Source organism: Psammomys obesus, unplaced genomic scaffold, assembly GCF_907164565.1.
Source record: "Psammomys obesus unplaced genomic scaffold, mPsaObe1.curated_primary_1811, whole genome shotgun sequence".
NCBI classification, from domain to species: domain Eukaryota; kingdom Metazoa; phylum Chordata; class Mammalia; order Rodentia; family Muridae; genus Psammomys; species Psammomys obesus.
In genome coordinates, this window is record NW_026596085.1 from 1,630,331 (window position 1) to 1,647,791 (window position 17,461).

Genomic DNA, 17,461 nt, shown 5'->3' on the forward strand with positions numbered 1-17,461 from the left:
AAACTACAGTGTGATACAGCCTAGATACAAACTACAGTGTGATACAGCCTAGATACGAACTACAGTGTGATACAGCCTAGATACGAACTACAGTGTGATACAGCCTAGATACAAACTACAGTGTGCCTCAGCCTAGATACAAACTACAGTGTGATACAACCAGATACAAACTACAGTGTGATACAGCCTAGATACAAACTACAGTGTGATACAGCCTAGACACAAACTACAGTGTGCTACAGCCTAGATACAAACTACAGTGTGATAGAAACTACAGTGTGCTACAGCCTAGATACAAACTACAGTGTGATACAGCCTAGACACAAACTACAGTGTGCTACAGCCTAGATACAAACTAGAGAGATGTGATGCCCACAAAAGGGACTGGGTGTGAGCATAGAGACCAGCCACCTTCAGCTGTTGTCCTCTCCTGCACAAATCCATGGATTCATTTTCCGTCTCTGCCCATAGAAACCTTTCTCCTGCCTGCCAGACCTTAGTTCTTGGGTGGCGCAGACCTTCCTCAGGGCAGTTTCAGAAGTAAATTCCATGCCCTGGCTTACAGCCTGAGGTTGCCCATAGTTGCCCGTCTGTCTTTTCCCACTAGAGGGCACTAGCTCCCTCCTTCAGACATCCTGGAGTTGAACGTAGCTTGGATTCAAAAAGAGCTTCAGGCTGAGAGATCCCGCGGAACAGGCTGGGAAATGGGACAGCAGCTTCAGAGGACAGTGACGTGATAGAAGCCCTCCTCAGACCTATACCAAGACTCACCTTGCACTCCTACACAGCAATATGCAAGCATGAACGACACACATACGCACGCACTCACACACACTCACAAACACACAAATGCCCACACTCACCCCCCCACAACGGTCACACACACATGCACACATTCGTACGCACAAACGAATGCACACACACATAGGCACACAGGCACATGCATGTGGTCACAGACACGAACATGATTGCACACACTTATATCCCTATACTTTGCCCTCGCCACCCTCTACCCTCATTCCTTTAAGTTCGTTCTCGTTTTCACTTCATTCGAGTAGGCACATTCAAAGTTTTCAGTTATGCAAAGGTAAGAAGGCCAGGAAGCACACACAGTCTGTGGACACAAATGGACTATGGACACACACAGACTATGGACACACAGACTGTGGATACACAAAGACTGTGGACACACACAGACTGTGGACACACAGACTATGGACACACACAGACTGTGGACACACAAAGACTATGGACACACAGACTATGGACACACACAGATTATGGACACACAGACTGTGGACACACAGACTGTGGACACACACAGACTATGGACACACAGACTGTGGACACACAGAGACTATGGACACACAGACTGTGGACACACAGAGACTATGAACACACAGACTATGGACACACAGACTATGGACACACACAGGGGCCCCCGAACAGATGCACACAAACACAGATCTACACTCAGTTCTAGGCCCTCAGACGAGGGTCTAGCTCGGTTGTGGAGTGCCTGCCTGAATGAGGTCCTGGATTCATTCCCTCGAACCACATAAACCAGATGTGGCATCGTGTGCCTGCAATCCTAGCAGTAGAGGCAGGAGGGTCAGAAGTTCAAGGTCATTCTCAGCTACAGACTGAATTTGAGACCACCGTGAGATATATGAGACCCTATTTCAAAATTAATAAATAGCTGTGTCTGGTTGAGCACTCCTTTAACCCCAGCACTAGGGAGGTCGATCCTGGCAGATCTCTGAGTCTGAGGCCAGCCTGGTCTACATAGTGAGTTCTAGGCCAGCCAGGACTACATGGTAGTGTATCCATTTGTATGTGTGTGCACTCTTTCCCTGAGTCCCTGTATGGACACCAGAGGTTGGGTGACCTCTTCCCATAAATCTCCACCTTATATCAAAATAAATAAGCATTAATCAGTGAGTGATCAGTCTGGGGCTTTCCATCCAAGGATGAACCTCTTCCCCACAGGTGTGCCTTCCCCAGTGGTTTCTTACTTTCTCTACATCCTTTCTGAATTTCACCTCCTTCCACTTCGGGGCAAGGTTTAGTGATTTTCAGCTAACAACTCATGGGCTCTTTACACAGCCCAGCTGAAGAGTAACCTCCTCACCATTTGACAAGCGGGAACTGAACCAGAGGGCTCAGGAGACTGCTCAGTAGTGATGGGCTTGACGTACAGACACAAGAATGTGAGTTTGCATCCTGGTACCCAGGTAGGAATTGGACAGCTATAGTCTATAATCCCAGCACTGGGAATTCAGACACAGGTGGATCCCTGGAGCTCAGTGGCCGGCTGGGTCCTAGCTAATTTGTGGGCTCCAGGTTTAGTGAAAGAGTCTGTCTCAAGAAGATAAAGGGCTCAGTAGTCAAGAGCACTGGATGCTCTTTCAGAGGACCTGGGTTCGATTCCCAGCACCCACATGGCAGCTCACAACTGTCTGTAATTCCAGTTCCAGGGGATTTTATACCCCTTTACATGGTACAGACAAACATGTAGAGTTCAAATATATATAATAAAATAGAATAATTTATTTAAAAATAAACAGAGAATGATTGGGAGAGGACACCCAATACTGACCTCTGGTTTCCACACAAGCACATGAGCATGCTTATACACGTGCATGCAACACACACACACACACACACACACACACACACACACACACTGCTGAACCACAACAACCAATTCAAGCCTCCGAATGAGCGAGTAATAATATTAGAGCAGGGTGTGGTAGTGCTTACATTTAAAGGCAGACATAAGCAGTTCTCTATGAGTTCAAGGCCAGCCTGGTCTACATAGTGAGTTTTAGGAAAGTCAGAGCAAATAGTTCAAGAATACCTCAAAACAAACAAACAAACAAACAGATTGGCAATTAAAATGAGGTCATCTATCTCTAAATCCCCTCTTTCTGCATTGCTCATTAACACAGTGGGGAACAGAGAGTGGGCCAGATCCTGCGCTTATGGAGCTGTCTAGTGATTTAAAAACATTTACACATCAAACTTCGAGGAGGGTTATGAAAACACTACTGGGGCAGAGGATAGGGGAGCCTAATTCAGACTGGGGAACCTGGAAGGTTTCCTGAGGAAGCGAGGTTCAAAATGCAATCAAAATAATCCCCCTGCTTCTGCTTCTGCCTCTCTCTCTCCGTGTGTGTGTGTGTGTGTGTGTGTGTGTGTATTGCTATTTCTCTTTGTCTCTCTATCTCGTCCTTCTCTGCCCCAAGTGTGTTTCAAACAGAGAAAAGTGAGGAGCTGAACAGAGGCAGAGGTGGCTGGAAAGGGAGGAAAGGGGAATGGGTCACCTGGCTTTCAAGAGTCCTGGCTCAATAGCGATGGACGATCTCTGTTGAAGGGTATGAAATAATCAAAGCTACAGGGCGCAGTGGTGCCTGCCTGTGATCCTAGCACTCAGGCAGAGGCAGGCGGATCTCTGTGAGTTCCAGGCCGGCCTGGTCTACAAAGCAAGTCTGGAACAGTCAAGGCTACACAAAGAAACCCTGTCTCAAGGGGGAAAAAAAGAAAAGAAATAATCAAAGCTAGGTTTTGTCTGGGTGTGGTTGAATATTCCTATAATTCCAGAACTTGGGAGGCTGAGGCAGGAGGATCAGCTCAAAGCCATCCATGGGTACAGAGTGAGTTTCAGGCTAACCTAGGCTACATGAGACCGTGTCTCAAACAAACAAAGAAACAAACCAGAAAGGAAGAGAGGGAGAGGAGATGAGAAAATATGAAAATATAAAGCTGCAGATCTTGTCGGTCCTTGGCAAGGACTATCATGGCAGGCGAGGGAGCTGGGGTATCAGCGATGCCTGCATAGGCGATGGGGTGGCTCTCCAGAGCACACATGCGGGGAGAGGACTTGTTTGAGAAGTAAGAGGATACAGTTCTGTTCTGTACAGCTCCTTTTAGGAGCTTCAAGGCCACCAGAGTAAAGATGCTAATGGAAAAGTGGCCGCTGGAGCCGATGTTATAAGGCGGGAGCCAGCCCGAGACATGGAGCTGGCAGCTGGCAGTGTGTACGCGGTGATCAAAGTCAGGACTGGAGGTGTGACTGCCCGAGAATAGAATATAAAGTTTAAAAAAAAAGGCAGGAAGAAAGGAAATGAGACCCGATTTGGCAGTACCCACTAAAGCTGAACAGAATCCTACCTTATGACTTAACCGCAGCTCTTACGTCTAGACCCAAGAGGAATGAGCACACGTGTCAACCGAAAACCAGGAACAAGAGTGTTCACAGTCACTCTATTTAGAACAGCCCCGAACTGGTGACAGCCCAAATGTCTGGCGATCGTAGAATGGCCAAATAAGCTGCATTCTGTTAATATAGAGATACCGCACAGCGCTGGGAAAGAAACGGCCGTCACAACACGACCGACTCACACACGATCACAGACAAACTCGGACAGCCCAAGAAGTCGACGGAGGGTAGGTACAGCTCGGGGATGGTCAAGAGGGGTGAAGCTTAGCCTAAGGCTAGGACAATGGTGGACTCTCATCGGGTGGTACAGACTGGAGGGAACCACCTGAGGCACTGGAAATGTTTTGTGTCAATGAAAATTTATACCAAGGTAGTGTGTGCTGTTATTACATCGTGAGACACACCAGTGCAGCTTTCTCCAAGCTATGCCTTTACCTTATAACCTTATGACTGAGAGAAATAAAATCACAGGCTGAGCCTTGAGTGCAGACTGTGTACACTAGCCAAGCAGAAGAGATTGAACTGGCAAAGAGACAGAGAAGTGGCTAGACATAAGAGGTTAGCCAAGGCCTGACCCTCAGGAAACATAACGGTGTAGAAAATGGGTAGGTCAATCTGTTGTAGCTCTGGGAACCAAAGCCAGAGCCTCCAGTATGCAGGCCAGCTCTCCAGCATTGCCCTTTGCTCCCAGGTCCTTAGAGGTTTGCTTTTTTACTTATTTTGTTGTTTTCTTTTATGTTTCAGTTCTTTAAGACAGTGTCTTCTGTAGCTCAGACTAGTCTTGAACTTGCTATGTGGCTGAGGATAACATTTAACTCCTGATCTTCCTGCTTTTATCTCCCAAGGGCTGGGATTATGGGAATGTGCCACTATACCCACCTCCCCATCCCTCAGTCCCCACCCTCTTGAGAAAGGGTGTTTCATGTATTCTAGCTAATTTCTAACTAATTATGTGGGGAAGAATGACCTTGAACTTCTGATCCTTCTGCCTCTACCTCCAGAGTCCTGAGATTATAGGAACAGGCTACCATACCCTGCCATGTAGGGCTGGAGATAGGACCCAGGGCTTTCAGCAGACACTAGGCAAGCCCTCTACCAGCTGAGCTGGCCCCAGCCCTCCCTGTGGTGGTTTGACTGAGAACGGGCCCCCATAGGCCCATATATTTGAATACTTGGTCTCCAGTTGGTGGGACTGTTTGGGAAGGATTCGGAGGTGTGGCCTTGTTGGGGGAGATGCCACTGAGGGCAGGCCTTGACGTTTCAAAAGTCCATACCCTTCGCCCAGTCATCGCCTCATGTTTATGGAACAAGATGTGAACCCTTCGCTCCTTCTCCAGTGCCATGTCTGCTTGCCTGCTGCCGTGCCCCCTGCTGTAGTAGTGGTCATGCCCTCTAACCCTTCGGAGCCGTGAGACCTAAATTAAAGGCTTTCTTTTATAAGCTGCCTGATCGTGTTGTCTTATTTCGGCAATAGAAAAGAAACTCATTATGCTAATGGACCAAGTGAGCAGGAGGCAGCAACCACACTGGACTTATTGGTAACACATGTGCACATCCGAGTATTTGAAATAAATCAAATCAAAATTCAAGGGCCTTCTAGCTCAGTGAAATTTCTAGGAACTCGGTGCTGTGGGGCACGCAAAGATGCTCCCTCTAAGGTGAAGGCTGAGTAATTGTGCTTGGCCCCTCCCACCATCAAGAAAGACGGTCAGTGCTTGGTGGGCCAGTCTGGAGCCTGCAACCAGCACAGTCCTTAATGAGTGTGTTACTCCAATCCATACACCAAGCGACTTGGAAAGCTGCTCGCTTTGAGTGGAGTCTGGAACAAGAGGAGGGTCTGCAACAGGTCCAGGCTGCTCTACTTCTCTCCTGCTGCTTGGAGCCGGGGTGGGCCCCTAAAGGTGAGTCACAGAGGAGACTGATTTCTGGAACCAAATTCTGCCTTAGTTGCTTTCCTATTGGTGTGCTAAGACAACATGACCAGGGCAACTTACAAAAGAAACCATTTAACTTGGGACTCACAGTTCCAGAGGGTTAGAGTCCACGACCATCACGGCAGGGAGCAGGGCAGCAGGCAGGCAGGCAGGCACGGCCCTGCAGAAGGAGCTGAGTGTTTGCATCTCCAGCTACAAGATACAGGCATGAGGCAGAGACAGCTAACTGGGAAGAGCATGGGCTTTTGAAACCTCAAGGCCTGCCCCCAGTGGCACACCTCCTCCAATGATGTCATGCTTCCTAGTCCTCCCCAAACAGTTCTAATGACTGGAGACCAAGTATTCAAATTCATGCGCCTATGGCGGCCGCCACTCTCATTCAAGCCACCAAACCCCCTTTGTTTTTCCTGGTAGGATCTCACTGGGTAGCCTAAGCTAGCCTGGAACTTCTGCTCCTCCTACCTCAGCTTCCTGAGCTGGGTCTATGGGTCTGCACCACCACACAGGGCTTGGGTCAACAGTCTTGAAAACTACTGAAGATTGAGAATAAACATGGCTGGAGAAATGGCACAGTAAGATCACTTGCTGCTAATTCAAAGGTCCTGGGTTCAATTCCCAGCAACCACATGGTGGCTTACAACTCTCTACAATGAGATCTGGTGCCCTCTTCTGGTGTGCAGGCACACATGCAGACAGAACTGTGTAAATAATAAATAAATAAATCTTTTTTTTTTTTTTTTTAAGGAATAAACATGTTTGGCAGATTTGGCAGCATGAAGGTCACCATTGGGCTTTAGTTCAGCCATTCAGAGAGGTTAAGCAGTGCTCTTGCAGAGACCTGGTTTGAGGCCCAGTTTGTAAGCAGTTCCAGGGAATCTGATGCCTCCTTTGGCCTCTGTGGGCACTGCATGCACACAGCGCAGAGAAACATGGAGGCAAACCACCATATTCATAAAATATAAACAAATCTCCAAAAACCAAGAAGGTCGTTGAGGAGGTGAAAGATGTATGTTTTGGTTTTTTATATCAGCCCAAAGTCTGATATAGGATATACTCAATGAAGGGTAGCTGTTGTTATAGCTATGTGTTTACTTATTTGAGAGTAGGTTTTACTGTGTTAACCAGGCTGGTCCCCAACTCCAAGTCTCAAGTGACCATCTGACCTCAGCTACTTAAATAGATGGCTACCACAGGGGAATCACAGTGCTTGGCTCGGGGATGCATTTTTAAGTGGGGAGCATACTGAATATGTTTCAGTGTCAACAGGACAGCTGCTCTCGTGGACTTGAGCTAGACTAGAGGAGGGAGAGGCGATATCAGTGGGACAGTGGTCCTAAAAACTGTAGAAGGGATCAGGCAGAGAACGCCAAGACTATTTTAGATAAGATGAATGTTCCCTTCCAGCTGTTGGTACCAGGAGGAGAGAGGAGATCTTGTCTGAAGCTTCTATTTTCTTGGTTAAATGGGAGCAAGGTCATCTGGCAGGAGGAGGGGGTGAGAGAGCTAGGAAGGGCAAAGCAGAGAGGCCTGCAGGCCTCCCTGAGGAGGTTGAGCATGACACAGCAGGGTGGGGTGGGCGTGGGTGGGCTGTCCAGGTAGCCCTGCAGGCCAACTTAAAGATGTCGATCATGGATGCAATGAGATGGACGTGGGGTGTGACTTCCTTTGGAACATGGAGGCTGTCCAGTCCTGGGGTTACCCACTGCAGTGTCAGGGGACCAGTTGTGGGTTCTTGTAAGGTTGGGGATTAGAAAGATGGCGAGATAAAAAAATAAAAAATAAAAAATAAAAGCAGAGGTTCTGCTGCTGCATGTGAATAGCATATGCCTTTGTCTCAGCATTTGGGAGGAAGAAGCAGGTGGATCTCTGGGAGTCCCAGGCCAGCCTGGTCTACAGAGCAAGTTCCAGGACAGCCAGGGCTACACAGAGAAGCCCTCTTTCGAGCCTCCCCCAAACGATAACAATAAATAAAAACAGACATCTAAGGATCTGGTGCGCTCATGGGGGGGGGGCTGAGAGCCCGGGGTCACTTCTGCAGTCTTTCCTTCTCCTCCTACCTCCCCCTGCTTCTCCCCTGAGCACAGGCAGCTGGGCATGCCAAGCAGCTCTGTCTGCCACACAGGCCTGCGCCAAAGCCAGAAGAGTTAAAGACCCGGATGATTCAGAGGAAAAGCCCTAGACTGGCATGACCTCAGGCAAATCACCCAGCACCCCCGGCCCTCCATTTCCCCATCTTTCCAGCGATGATATTAAGCTTCTTCAAGATGCACAAATCGTGAGGCTTAACTGAGCATAGGAAAGGGAATTTTTAATCACAGCGAGAGACTGTGAGGCGCTGCCATGGGCTTCTCCTGCAACGAGCCTGTCCACACAAGAGCTTCCTCCCACAGCTCACACAATTGTGTGTGTGCCCCGTGCGTACCCACCTATGTCCATTCTGCACCCTCCCCCAGACATGGAGATGAAGGAGTGCAGGTGTGCTTGCTCCCTAGGGGCACACACGCAGTGGGCACACTTCGAGGAGTCCGGGCTGGCGGCTGTCACAGCCCAGGCCACCGCAGCAAGCTCTCCTGTCCTTTGCCTAGGCCGAGGATGGGACACACGAATTAGAGAGATGCAGCAGTAAACAGCAAAGCCCAACCTCCGGGGCCCAAAGACAGTCTGTCACATTGAGGGCCTTCGATGATGGGTGGTGGGGGTGGGAAAGGGTTCTTTCTTAGAACTCATAGGATCTCAAAGGTCTTAACTGTCTACTCCCTCTGGAATGGCGTTGGCACTCTCTAATGCTCGCTCTCTCTCTCTCTCTCCTTGCTCTCCGGAGCCCTGTTCTTACAACCTCTTAAGGGAGCACAGCAGTTTCATGCTCACTTAAAAATATCCCCCAGGGCCAGGCATGATGGCTCACACCTTTAATCCCAGCACTCCCCAGGTAGAGGCATGCGGATCCTTGAGTTTGAGGCCAGCCTGGTCTACAGAGTGAGTTCCAGGACAGCCAGGGCTACACAGAGAAACCCTGTTTCAACAAAACAAAAACAGAGCAAAACAAAGGCTGTCCCACACATGGTAGGTTCTGTGGCACACCTGTCATGTGCAGGCCTCGGCCTGGCTGAAGTACCTCAGAGGCTTTTAATCAAAGGAGCAGGAGCTGTCCCTTGACAACACTTCCTCATAAGCCCTCTCCTCACAGGAGACTGAGAGCTGGATTCTGGTGGACCTCTGCCCCTGGCCCAACTCAGCCCTCCAACCAGCCCAGTTAGGTACATCTCTTTCTTGCTTTGCTTTCCTGCCCCACCTTGCAGATTGCCTATCCAAAGGTCCTGACTGGACTGTTCTCAGCCAGGAGGTAACAGCCTTGGCAGTCACAACTCAGACCAAAAAAAAGAGTGAAAACTTATGGCCAGCTAAGGCTGTGGCTGGAGGGAACTGTGGGTTCGTCGGCTCGGGTGGGGGGTGGGGCGTGGGGGGCGGCAGGGGCTGTAATTCTGGGATGTTCGGAGTAGCCGAGCTGCCGGGTGGGTGGAAGGATTCTGCCTAGATCTTGATGAGTCCTCTGAGGTCAGGAGTGAGGTCTGGCTTTTACTGCCTCCCTCTTCAGCCCTCAAGCTGACATTATCACCCCTTCAGCCCCAGCCCCCCATTTTCAATCTCTAGTTTCCCTCGCCATACCCCCAACCCTGCCCTCCATAATCACAAAGCTGAAGCCACTCAGGAGTGACCCGTGCCTATAACACAGTGTCCCTAACCAGTCCCTCCTGTCTTCACGTCGCAGTGGGGTGCAGCGCCCAGGGAGCTGTCCATGGCTGCTGGCTGGGCATTAGCTAGGCATTCAGGAAACACTCCTTCTCCCAGCCCTCACTTCCGACTCTGCCCCCAGAGGCCCTTCGTTACTTACATCAATTCCCTATTACTTTAGGCAAGAGCAGAGAGATCAATTAGCTTGGAGTAGCCTCTTAGCTGATAGCAGTCTGGGAGGACTAGCCGGGGTGGGGGGGAGGGGGGAGGGAGGGAGCTAAGTTACCCAAAGCTTGTGTGTCTGTGCAGGGAAGAGGGGAAGGCAATTGGCTCTGCCCACCTGGCTCCCCGGGGAAGGGTCATCAGGACCGCCTTCCTCCTCTTTCTCTTCTCACCCCACTACTTCCTCCCTAGTTGGAGAGAATTAGTCTGGGTAACAAGATCAGGTCCCCTAAAGATGCTGGTTCTGAGCTTCTGTGGGCTGTGGGGTCCAGTGGGAGGAAGGGGTGTTGGAGAAGGGGGTGCCGTCCTTGGGTTTTGATAACTAGTTATTTTCTTATTTTTAAAATTTTTACTTTTTTCTTTTTGTAGAACCTAGTACCTCACTCAGGCCAGTCCAGTGCTCCACCACTCAACTCCCTTCCTAGGCCTCCAGCTGCCTTCGAGGGCCTTTCTGTCCCCAGTCGGAGCCCCAGCGTCACATCCTCCTCTTAGCTCCTCTTAGCTCTTCACTGTTCTGGAACATTCTCCTCTCCCTTCAGAGCCCTGGAGGAGGGCCTACCCCCTTCCACGCCTGCCGCCTTCACTCCAGCCCTTTGCTAGGTGGCTGTCCCCACTTCAAGATCTAGAGGGATCTTGTGGGCTCTCCACAGATTCTTGCCCCAGCTCCAGCCCTGCCTAAGATGACTGGTCCTCCTGCCACACCCTACCTCAGAATACCGCTGTCTAGTTCTTCTGTCTCTCCCAAGGCCCAGACATGAATTCCTGCTTCTTCCTCCCCAGGCAAGGGCTCCGAGTCTCAGCTGTAGGGCTGGCATCGGGCTGACTGGGCAACCATCTGCAGGCCCCCTCCCATTGGTGCTGCTCAGCATTCCAGCCACATCAAGCTCTCACTGCCAGGGATGGATAAGGTGCAGCTGGAGGCTGCCACCAGCTGTGACTGTGCTCAGTCCTGGGCCCCCGCCCAGAGACTAGCAGCAGCTGAGCCCCCCCCCCCCATGGAGCCCCTGCCCTGCCTTGGCCTGGCTGCCCTTAAGGTGGGGAAGGAGAGATGAGCCTCAGACCCTGTTGCTCAGGCAACCAAGCACCCCACTGGGAAGACAGGGGGATGGCCGGGAAAGAAGGAGCTTTCTCGGTTACTCGGGAGAGAGCTACCCATATCTACCCAACTGGATCACCTAGAGCTATCCCCCACTGCTTCCTGCCTTTCTCAGTCCCAAATGAGTTTCAGAACGATTTCTCCCAGACGGAGTTCAGGCCCCAACTCACCCCCATCCTCTCAGGCCCCACATTCACATTCCTGCCACCAACAAGCCCTGCGGATGAGCTGGGTTCTGAAGCACCTCCAGGGGAGGGAACGGCTTATCAGGGAGATGGGAGTCCTCGGGCACTGCAGTGGCCTTGTTCTGTGCCTTCCCGGACAGTCCTTACAAACAGAGTGGCTGCTGTCTACATGAAGGCTGTCTTTGGAAAACACACAAAGAGGCCCACATATGCCCAATGCACACAGTGTCCACAAACACAGAGCAAAGGGCTTGGGCCCTCAGTTAAGACTCCCAGCTCTGCAGGGCGCAGTGGCACACCTTAGGATCCCAGCACTCGGAGGCTAAGGCAGAAGGATTGTGAATTTCAGGCCAGCCTGGGGGACAAAGTAAGACCTCCATCTCAGGAGAGAGAGAGAGAGAGAGAGTAGGAAGAAAGACCCCTTGCTACTGACAGATGCCAGGATAGTCTCCTCTCAGCCCTGACCCTGTGACCCTGAAGACAAATGTTTTTTATAAGTGCTACATTGACTCAGAGGTTAGATTCACATCCCTGACATACCTCCAGGCATAGCAGAGACTGCTGATAAGGCTGGGAGACAGATGTTAATTATAAGACTGAGGAGAGAGGAGAGGAACCGAATGTGAGCCCCCTTGGGACTGGAGAGCCATCCCGGCCCTTCTGCTCCAAAGAGCTGCCACTCGCAGACCCCACAGGCAGGCAGGGCACTCACAGAGCCTGGCAGTGAGGTCAGCATGCTGGCAGTGGGCAAAGGCTGAGGAGTTTGGACCTAGTCGGATATGGGGTCAGGTCTTTGACACAGGCTGAGAAACAGAACGACTCCAGTTTTCCCTGACTGTACAGAGCCAAGAAGGGCCACAGCTGGGTCTTCAGGATGCTGGCCTGCATGTCTGTCCCCCGAGCGAGAACTCGTGCGGCCGAGAGAGGGCTCAGCAGATCAGAGCACTTGCTGCTCTTTCAGAAGAGCCAAGTTTGTGTCCCCACACTCACATCAGGTGCCTACCACTGTCTGTAACTCCAGCTCCCAAGGATCCAATACCCTCTTTCTAGCCCCTGAGGGCACTTACACATATATGTAGAAACACACATACACACATATTTAAAAAAAAACAGTATAATTTTAAAAAAGAACAGATTGCTCTAGAACGCTGGAAACCAAACACATCTCTGTCTGACAGCTTAGAACTGTCCCTCAAACAGTATGGTCCAGTCGTATTTCATTACGTGTGTGTGTGTGTGTGTGTGTGTGTGTGTGTGCACTCGAACATGCTCATGCCCGCAAGCTTGCACACCACAGCACTCATGGGGAAGTCAGAGGACAATCGGTGGGAGCTGGTTCTCTTCCACTATATGGAGCTCAGGGACTGCACTCAGGCCATCAGGCTTGGTGAGCACCTTTGCCCACGGAGCCATCTTGCCAGCCCCCAGCTAACCTTCTTGTAGATTCGCTACATCCCCATTTTATACCTCAGCCCCTCCCCACTTTAAGCCCCGTGCCTCGCCCCTGCATCCAACACTTCTAAGCTCGCAGGTTCGTCTCCTCCCTGGCGCCCCAGAGGCTGGGGACAGGGCTGCTACTTTCCCTTTCTCCCCTATCTTCACCTCTTGGAAATACTGATAGGAGCCTGGGAGCCCTCTGGGCTCAAGGTCTGGGGAATTTAGGACTTTCCTGTTGGGAGGAAGTAAAAGAGAAAAAGTGGCTGCTCCTGGGGTAACTGCCTGTCAGCACGGCTCAGCAAGGAGTGTGCTCTTGCAGCCTTGGTCCCGGGACTGACAAAGGCCAGCAAGTGGGTTTATGACACAGAGATTGGGAAGTCTTGTGTAACCTTGGCAGGCAACGTTATGCATGCCCAGGGCTCTAACCTCTTTACACAAACAAGTAGGTTTGTGCTGCCTACTGTGAGGAGGAAGCAAGCAAGTTGAAGAGAGAATGGTCAGGGAGGAGAGCGAGGTTCCGAGAGCGGAGAATTAAGAAGAGGCATGAGGTACCGGGCTCTGGGGGAAGGTCAAATGTGGAAGTGACGTGGGAACTTCAGGCCAGCAGTACTAATAATGAAAAGAGCACAGAGCACTGGCAGCTAAGGAGACATGGGTTCTAATCCTGGATCTGCCATTAGCCAGCTTGCTAGTGAGCTAAGGCAAATTGTTTTGCTTCTTTGTGTCTCAGTGTGAGCATTTGTAAAATAGACATAATATGGTTATTTATCAAAGGGATTGAGAGTCTAGACTCCAGGTCCTCCGGGTTTTTCCTAGCCTTTGTGTATGTATATTGGGGTGTGTGCATTTCTTCTTTGTATTTTGAGCTGGGTTCTCCTTATATAGCCCAAGCTATGCACCTTAAACTCAATATCCTCTTGCTGGGTTTCTTGAGCACTAGGATCATAGGCTTGTGCCATTGTGGCCAGGGTTTTTTGTTTGTTTGTTTAATTTTAGAAAGAGACTTATTTGTTGCTTAGGCTGGTCTCAAACTCTCGGGCTTGACCGTTCACCCTGCCTCAGACTCTTAAGTAGCTGGGATGACATTTCAACATGCCCGAGGACGGTTTTGGTTTGTTTGAGACAGAGTCTAGCTATGAAGTTTAGATGGCCTCAAAGTCCCAATCAGGCTCAGCCTTCCGAGTGCTGGGAGTGCAGGTGTGCACCGCACAGCCAGCTGTGTGTGTGTGTATAGCTACAGCCAGCTGTGTGTGTGTACCTACAGCCAGCCTGTGTGTGTGCACCCCAAAGCCAGCTGTGTGTGTATATATACCTACAGCCAGCTGTGTGTGTGTATATACCTACAGCCAGCTGTGTATATACCTACAGCCAGCTGTGTGTGTACCTACAGCCAGCTCTGTGTGTGTACCTACAGCCAGCTCTGTGTGACTTTTTTTTCTAAGCCTGAAGAGTCTGTGTGATCTGTGCAAGAGGATCTAACATATCAGTTGCCAAAGTCAGTTTCCCAGAAGCTGTGATGGCAGCCCGAGAGCACTACACCTATAGGGTGATATGAACGGCAGAGGCAGCATCTCCATTTTCAAGAAGCTCAGCTGTGATTGTGCTGCATCTTGAGCCTCTGGCTCTGGGTGTGGAACCATGGCAAGGGGGAACCTATCCTGCCGGGGGGGGGGGCGGGGAGAGGGGGAGAGGGAGAGGGTGTACCTGTGTGTGTGGAGAGAAGAACCATTTGGCTGTTCTTGAGGAAGCTTCCTTACTCCCCATGCTTCACCAGCTTTTTAACGTGCAGCCCTACCCGAGGCTCTTATCTGATGCAGATTCAGCTGCAGTGGGGTTAGGAATGTGGGCTGGCAGAGCCACTCACTTCTTCCAGGCTCCCAGACGGCAGTTCGCAGACTTTGAGTAACCAGGCCGGAGCTAACCTACCACTACCGACTCCGACCTCTGTGGCCTGATATGAGATTGCAGGGGTTGAGGCCGCCCCAGGTAACGTGTGTTTGTGTGTGTGTGAGTGTCCGCATGGGTGGTTTGTGTGGTATGTAGCCCAGTTTCTCCTCTGCCCTCATGGGTGCAAAGCGGAGGCTCAAGCCTTCACGCAGAACAAAGGTACCATGTGCTGAAGGAAGTCCTCACCAGGCAGAAGCCCACCCGAGAACACCCCGCTTTCTCTCCTAGAACAGTCGACATAAAGAGAGGCCAGGCCTGCCTTCCCGGAGACCAGGGGGACACAGCCCCAGCAGGGCCCACTCACCACTTTGAAGTCCTCGGCGCTGCAGGCCTCCCCGCGGAAGTGGCAGGACAGCAGCATGTCCCGGATGTCGTGCCCCGCTCTGTCGTAGAACTCACGCATGTTGAAGGGCTTGGGCTTGAAGCTGCGGAAGTTGGCCTTGTCCTGCAATATCTCCAGCTGCTTTTCGTCAGCCATCTGTGTGTCCGGTATCTCATACCTGGGGCCCGGGGGAGTGGCACAGGGATCAGCGTGGTCGCCAGTGCTCATGCCCTACTTGGGGTAAGGGGGCAGCACTCAGCCCCCGGAGGATCAGATCCGGCCAGAGACAGGCGGAGGAGGAGAGCGGGCTCATCAGGACAACCGGACCGGACACATGGAATGTGAGAAGACAAAGGGCCCATGGTGGTTGTTGGGGGTGGGGGGCCGAGAAGCATGAGTAGGGCAGGAGCTATGGGTGGTGCAGTCTCTCCCCCTTCCCCGTGGTCCACCCCATCCCCTAAGGGAGGCTGAGCATAAGTGGCAGGAGGAAGGTGACGCTCACTCCAGGGAAGGAGCCAGTATCCCCTAGGTCAGGCTGGGTGGGGACAGAGATGTCTGACCCATGCTGGCTCAGAGCTCCTGCAGGTAACTGGTGCCCAGCGCCTCCTCAGCTCCTCCCGGCCGAGTGGCAGGGTTAAGGGGGCGCTAGAGGGCAGAGCCGGTTGACTTCTGGTGGGCCAAGGAGGTGGCCACTCCACAGGCCGCCAGAGGGGTGATGGGAGCTGCCCACCTGTTGTTCAGCAGGGCCAGCAGCTCCCCAGCGTGGTACAAGTCGTTCTTGGAGACTTGGCTGAAGCGGAACTCGTTGAGGTTGCAGAGCGTGACAGCCGGGAAGGTGAGCTGGGAGGCAGCCACCTCGTCAAGCTTGGTGACGTGATGGTAGCAGAAGTAATACTGCACGCGCTCGGTGCACACGCACAGCAGGACGGCCAGCGAGCCCAGGAAGCACAGGGCCCACAGGGCCCGCTTCAGAGACAGCCGCTCATAGGAGAAGATGTGGGCAAGGCCGTGCAGCGTGGAGCTACTGGCGAAAGCCTGGATGCTCACCGGCTGGACGCCGCCCACCTCCTCCTCCTCCGGCTTCAGTTCCATCCTTGCCACGGGGGTCCTGAGGGAAGGAGAGGAGAGATAAGACTGTCACTGTCCTCAGATGAAGGCACACGTGGGACCCCTCCAACTCCAACCGTCCGAAAGCCTCATCCGGAGGTCACTGCTCAGCCGAGGAAAGGCTTCCCTTGGCGTGAGGCTGGCTCCAAGGTGGCTCGACTGAGGGCCAGCCAAGATGATAATCACTCAAACGCAGAGGCTGGGGTGTCAGCTGGGGTCGAGAGGAGGTTCTGCAGGGAGGCTTCCCAGACCACGGGACCCCGGACACAGTCACTGGCGCGAACGAGGGAAGTCCCGCTGCACCCACAGGCGGGCGCGGAGTTCCCTCCAGATGTGAGGTCACTCTGGGACAGGAACTACCCCAGCCAACAGCAAACTCCCCTCGATGGGCTGGACCAGGGGCGAGGAGGCGCTCTTCTCTTGATCAAGGGTATCCCCGGGAATAGGCTGTCACCCCAGGAGCTAAGCCAGGGCAGAAAATCTTCAGAGGTGGGCACATCTGGGGAGGGGCCCTGCCTGAATCCTCCTCACCTTCTGTGTCTCCAGTTCTTAACCAGGCACAGGCGCAGGCTCTGCGTGTGTGTGTGTGTGTGTGTGTGTGTGTGTGTGCGCGCGCGCGCGCGCGCGCGTGTGTTTGGGAGGGGATGTTAGGCTGCCTGAGGTGGATGTACGAAGGGGGGGCGCGGTTCCCTATGACAGCCAGTTGTCCCCGCCCCGAACGCACCCCCTCCCAGTCCAGCTTCTCGTCGCAGTCAGATTCCCCGGCTCGGCCCCCCCCCCCATCCGCCGAGCCTCCCCAGAAGCTGGGGAGAGCTACAGGGGAGGACAGCCTCGGCTCCGGGGCGCCGGGGAGCCCCGCGGCCCAGGGCGGAGGGGCCGGGAACCCACCTGAGGGGGCTGGGGAGAGCCGGCCGCCGCTGCAGGTCCTGGGGCGTCCGTGGGCTCAGCGCCGCGCCGCGGAGGGGCTCATGGCCCGCAGCCGAGCCGCCGGCCGCCGCGGCACGCGCGCACAGCCCTGCAGGGAGCGGCTCGCCCGGCCGGCTCGGCTCGGCGCCCGCGCGGTGCTCGCTCGGCTCGGTCCGCCCGGGCTCGGCGGCTGGCGCTGCGCGGTGCTCTCAGCCCCGGGATCTGCAGGGATCCATCGTCCGGCCGGGAGGCGGCGGGAGGGGAGGGGAGGAGGGGAGAGGGTGCGCGTGCGCGCCTACGAGTGTCTGCGAGGGTGTCTCTGGGCTGCCGTGCGCGGGGCGCCCCCACCCC

General features: G+C 52.9%; 1 protein-coding gene across 3 annotated transcripts in view; it reads right to left on the minus strand.

Annotated features, from left to right (window-relative positions):
- The window catches only part of Asic1 (acid sensing ion channel subunit 1), a 27,995-nt gene extending 10,838 nt beyond the window's left edge, over positions 1–17,157 (minus strand). For 2 of the 3 annotated variants that reach the window (XM_055627218.1, XM_055627216.1), the window contains exons 1-3: positions 17,093–17,157; positions 15,828–16,205; positions 15,080–15,275 (exon numbers count right to left, since the gene is read on the minus strand). In XM_055627218.1, coding sequence (XP_055483193.1) covers positions 15,080–15,275; positions 15,828–16,189 — 558 coding nt within the window. In that variant the 5' untranslated portion in view covers positions 16,190–16,205; positions 17,093–17,157. Of the gene's footprint in view, positions 1–15,079; positions 15,276–15,827; positions 16,206–16,735; positions 16,778–17,092 lie in introns of those variants that run through there. The other variant, XM_055627217.1, reaches the window with a different exon arrangement.
- Between the last annotated feature and the right edge of the window lie 304 nt (positions 17,158–17,461).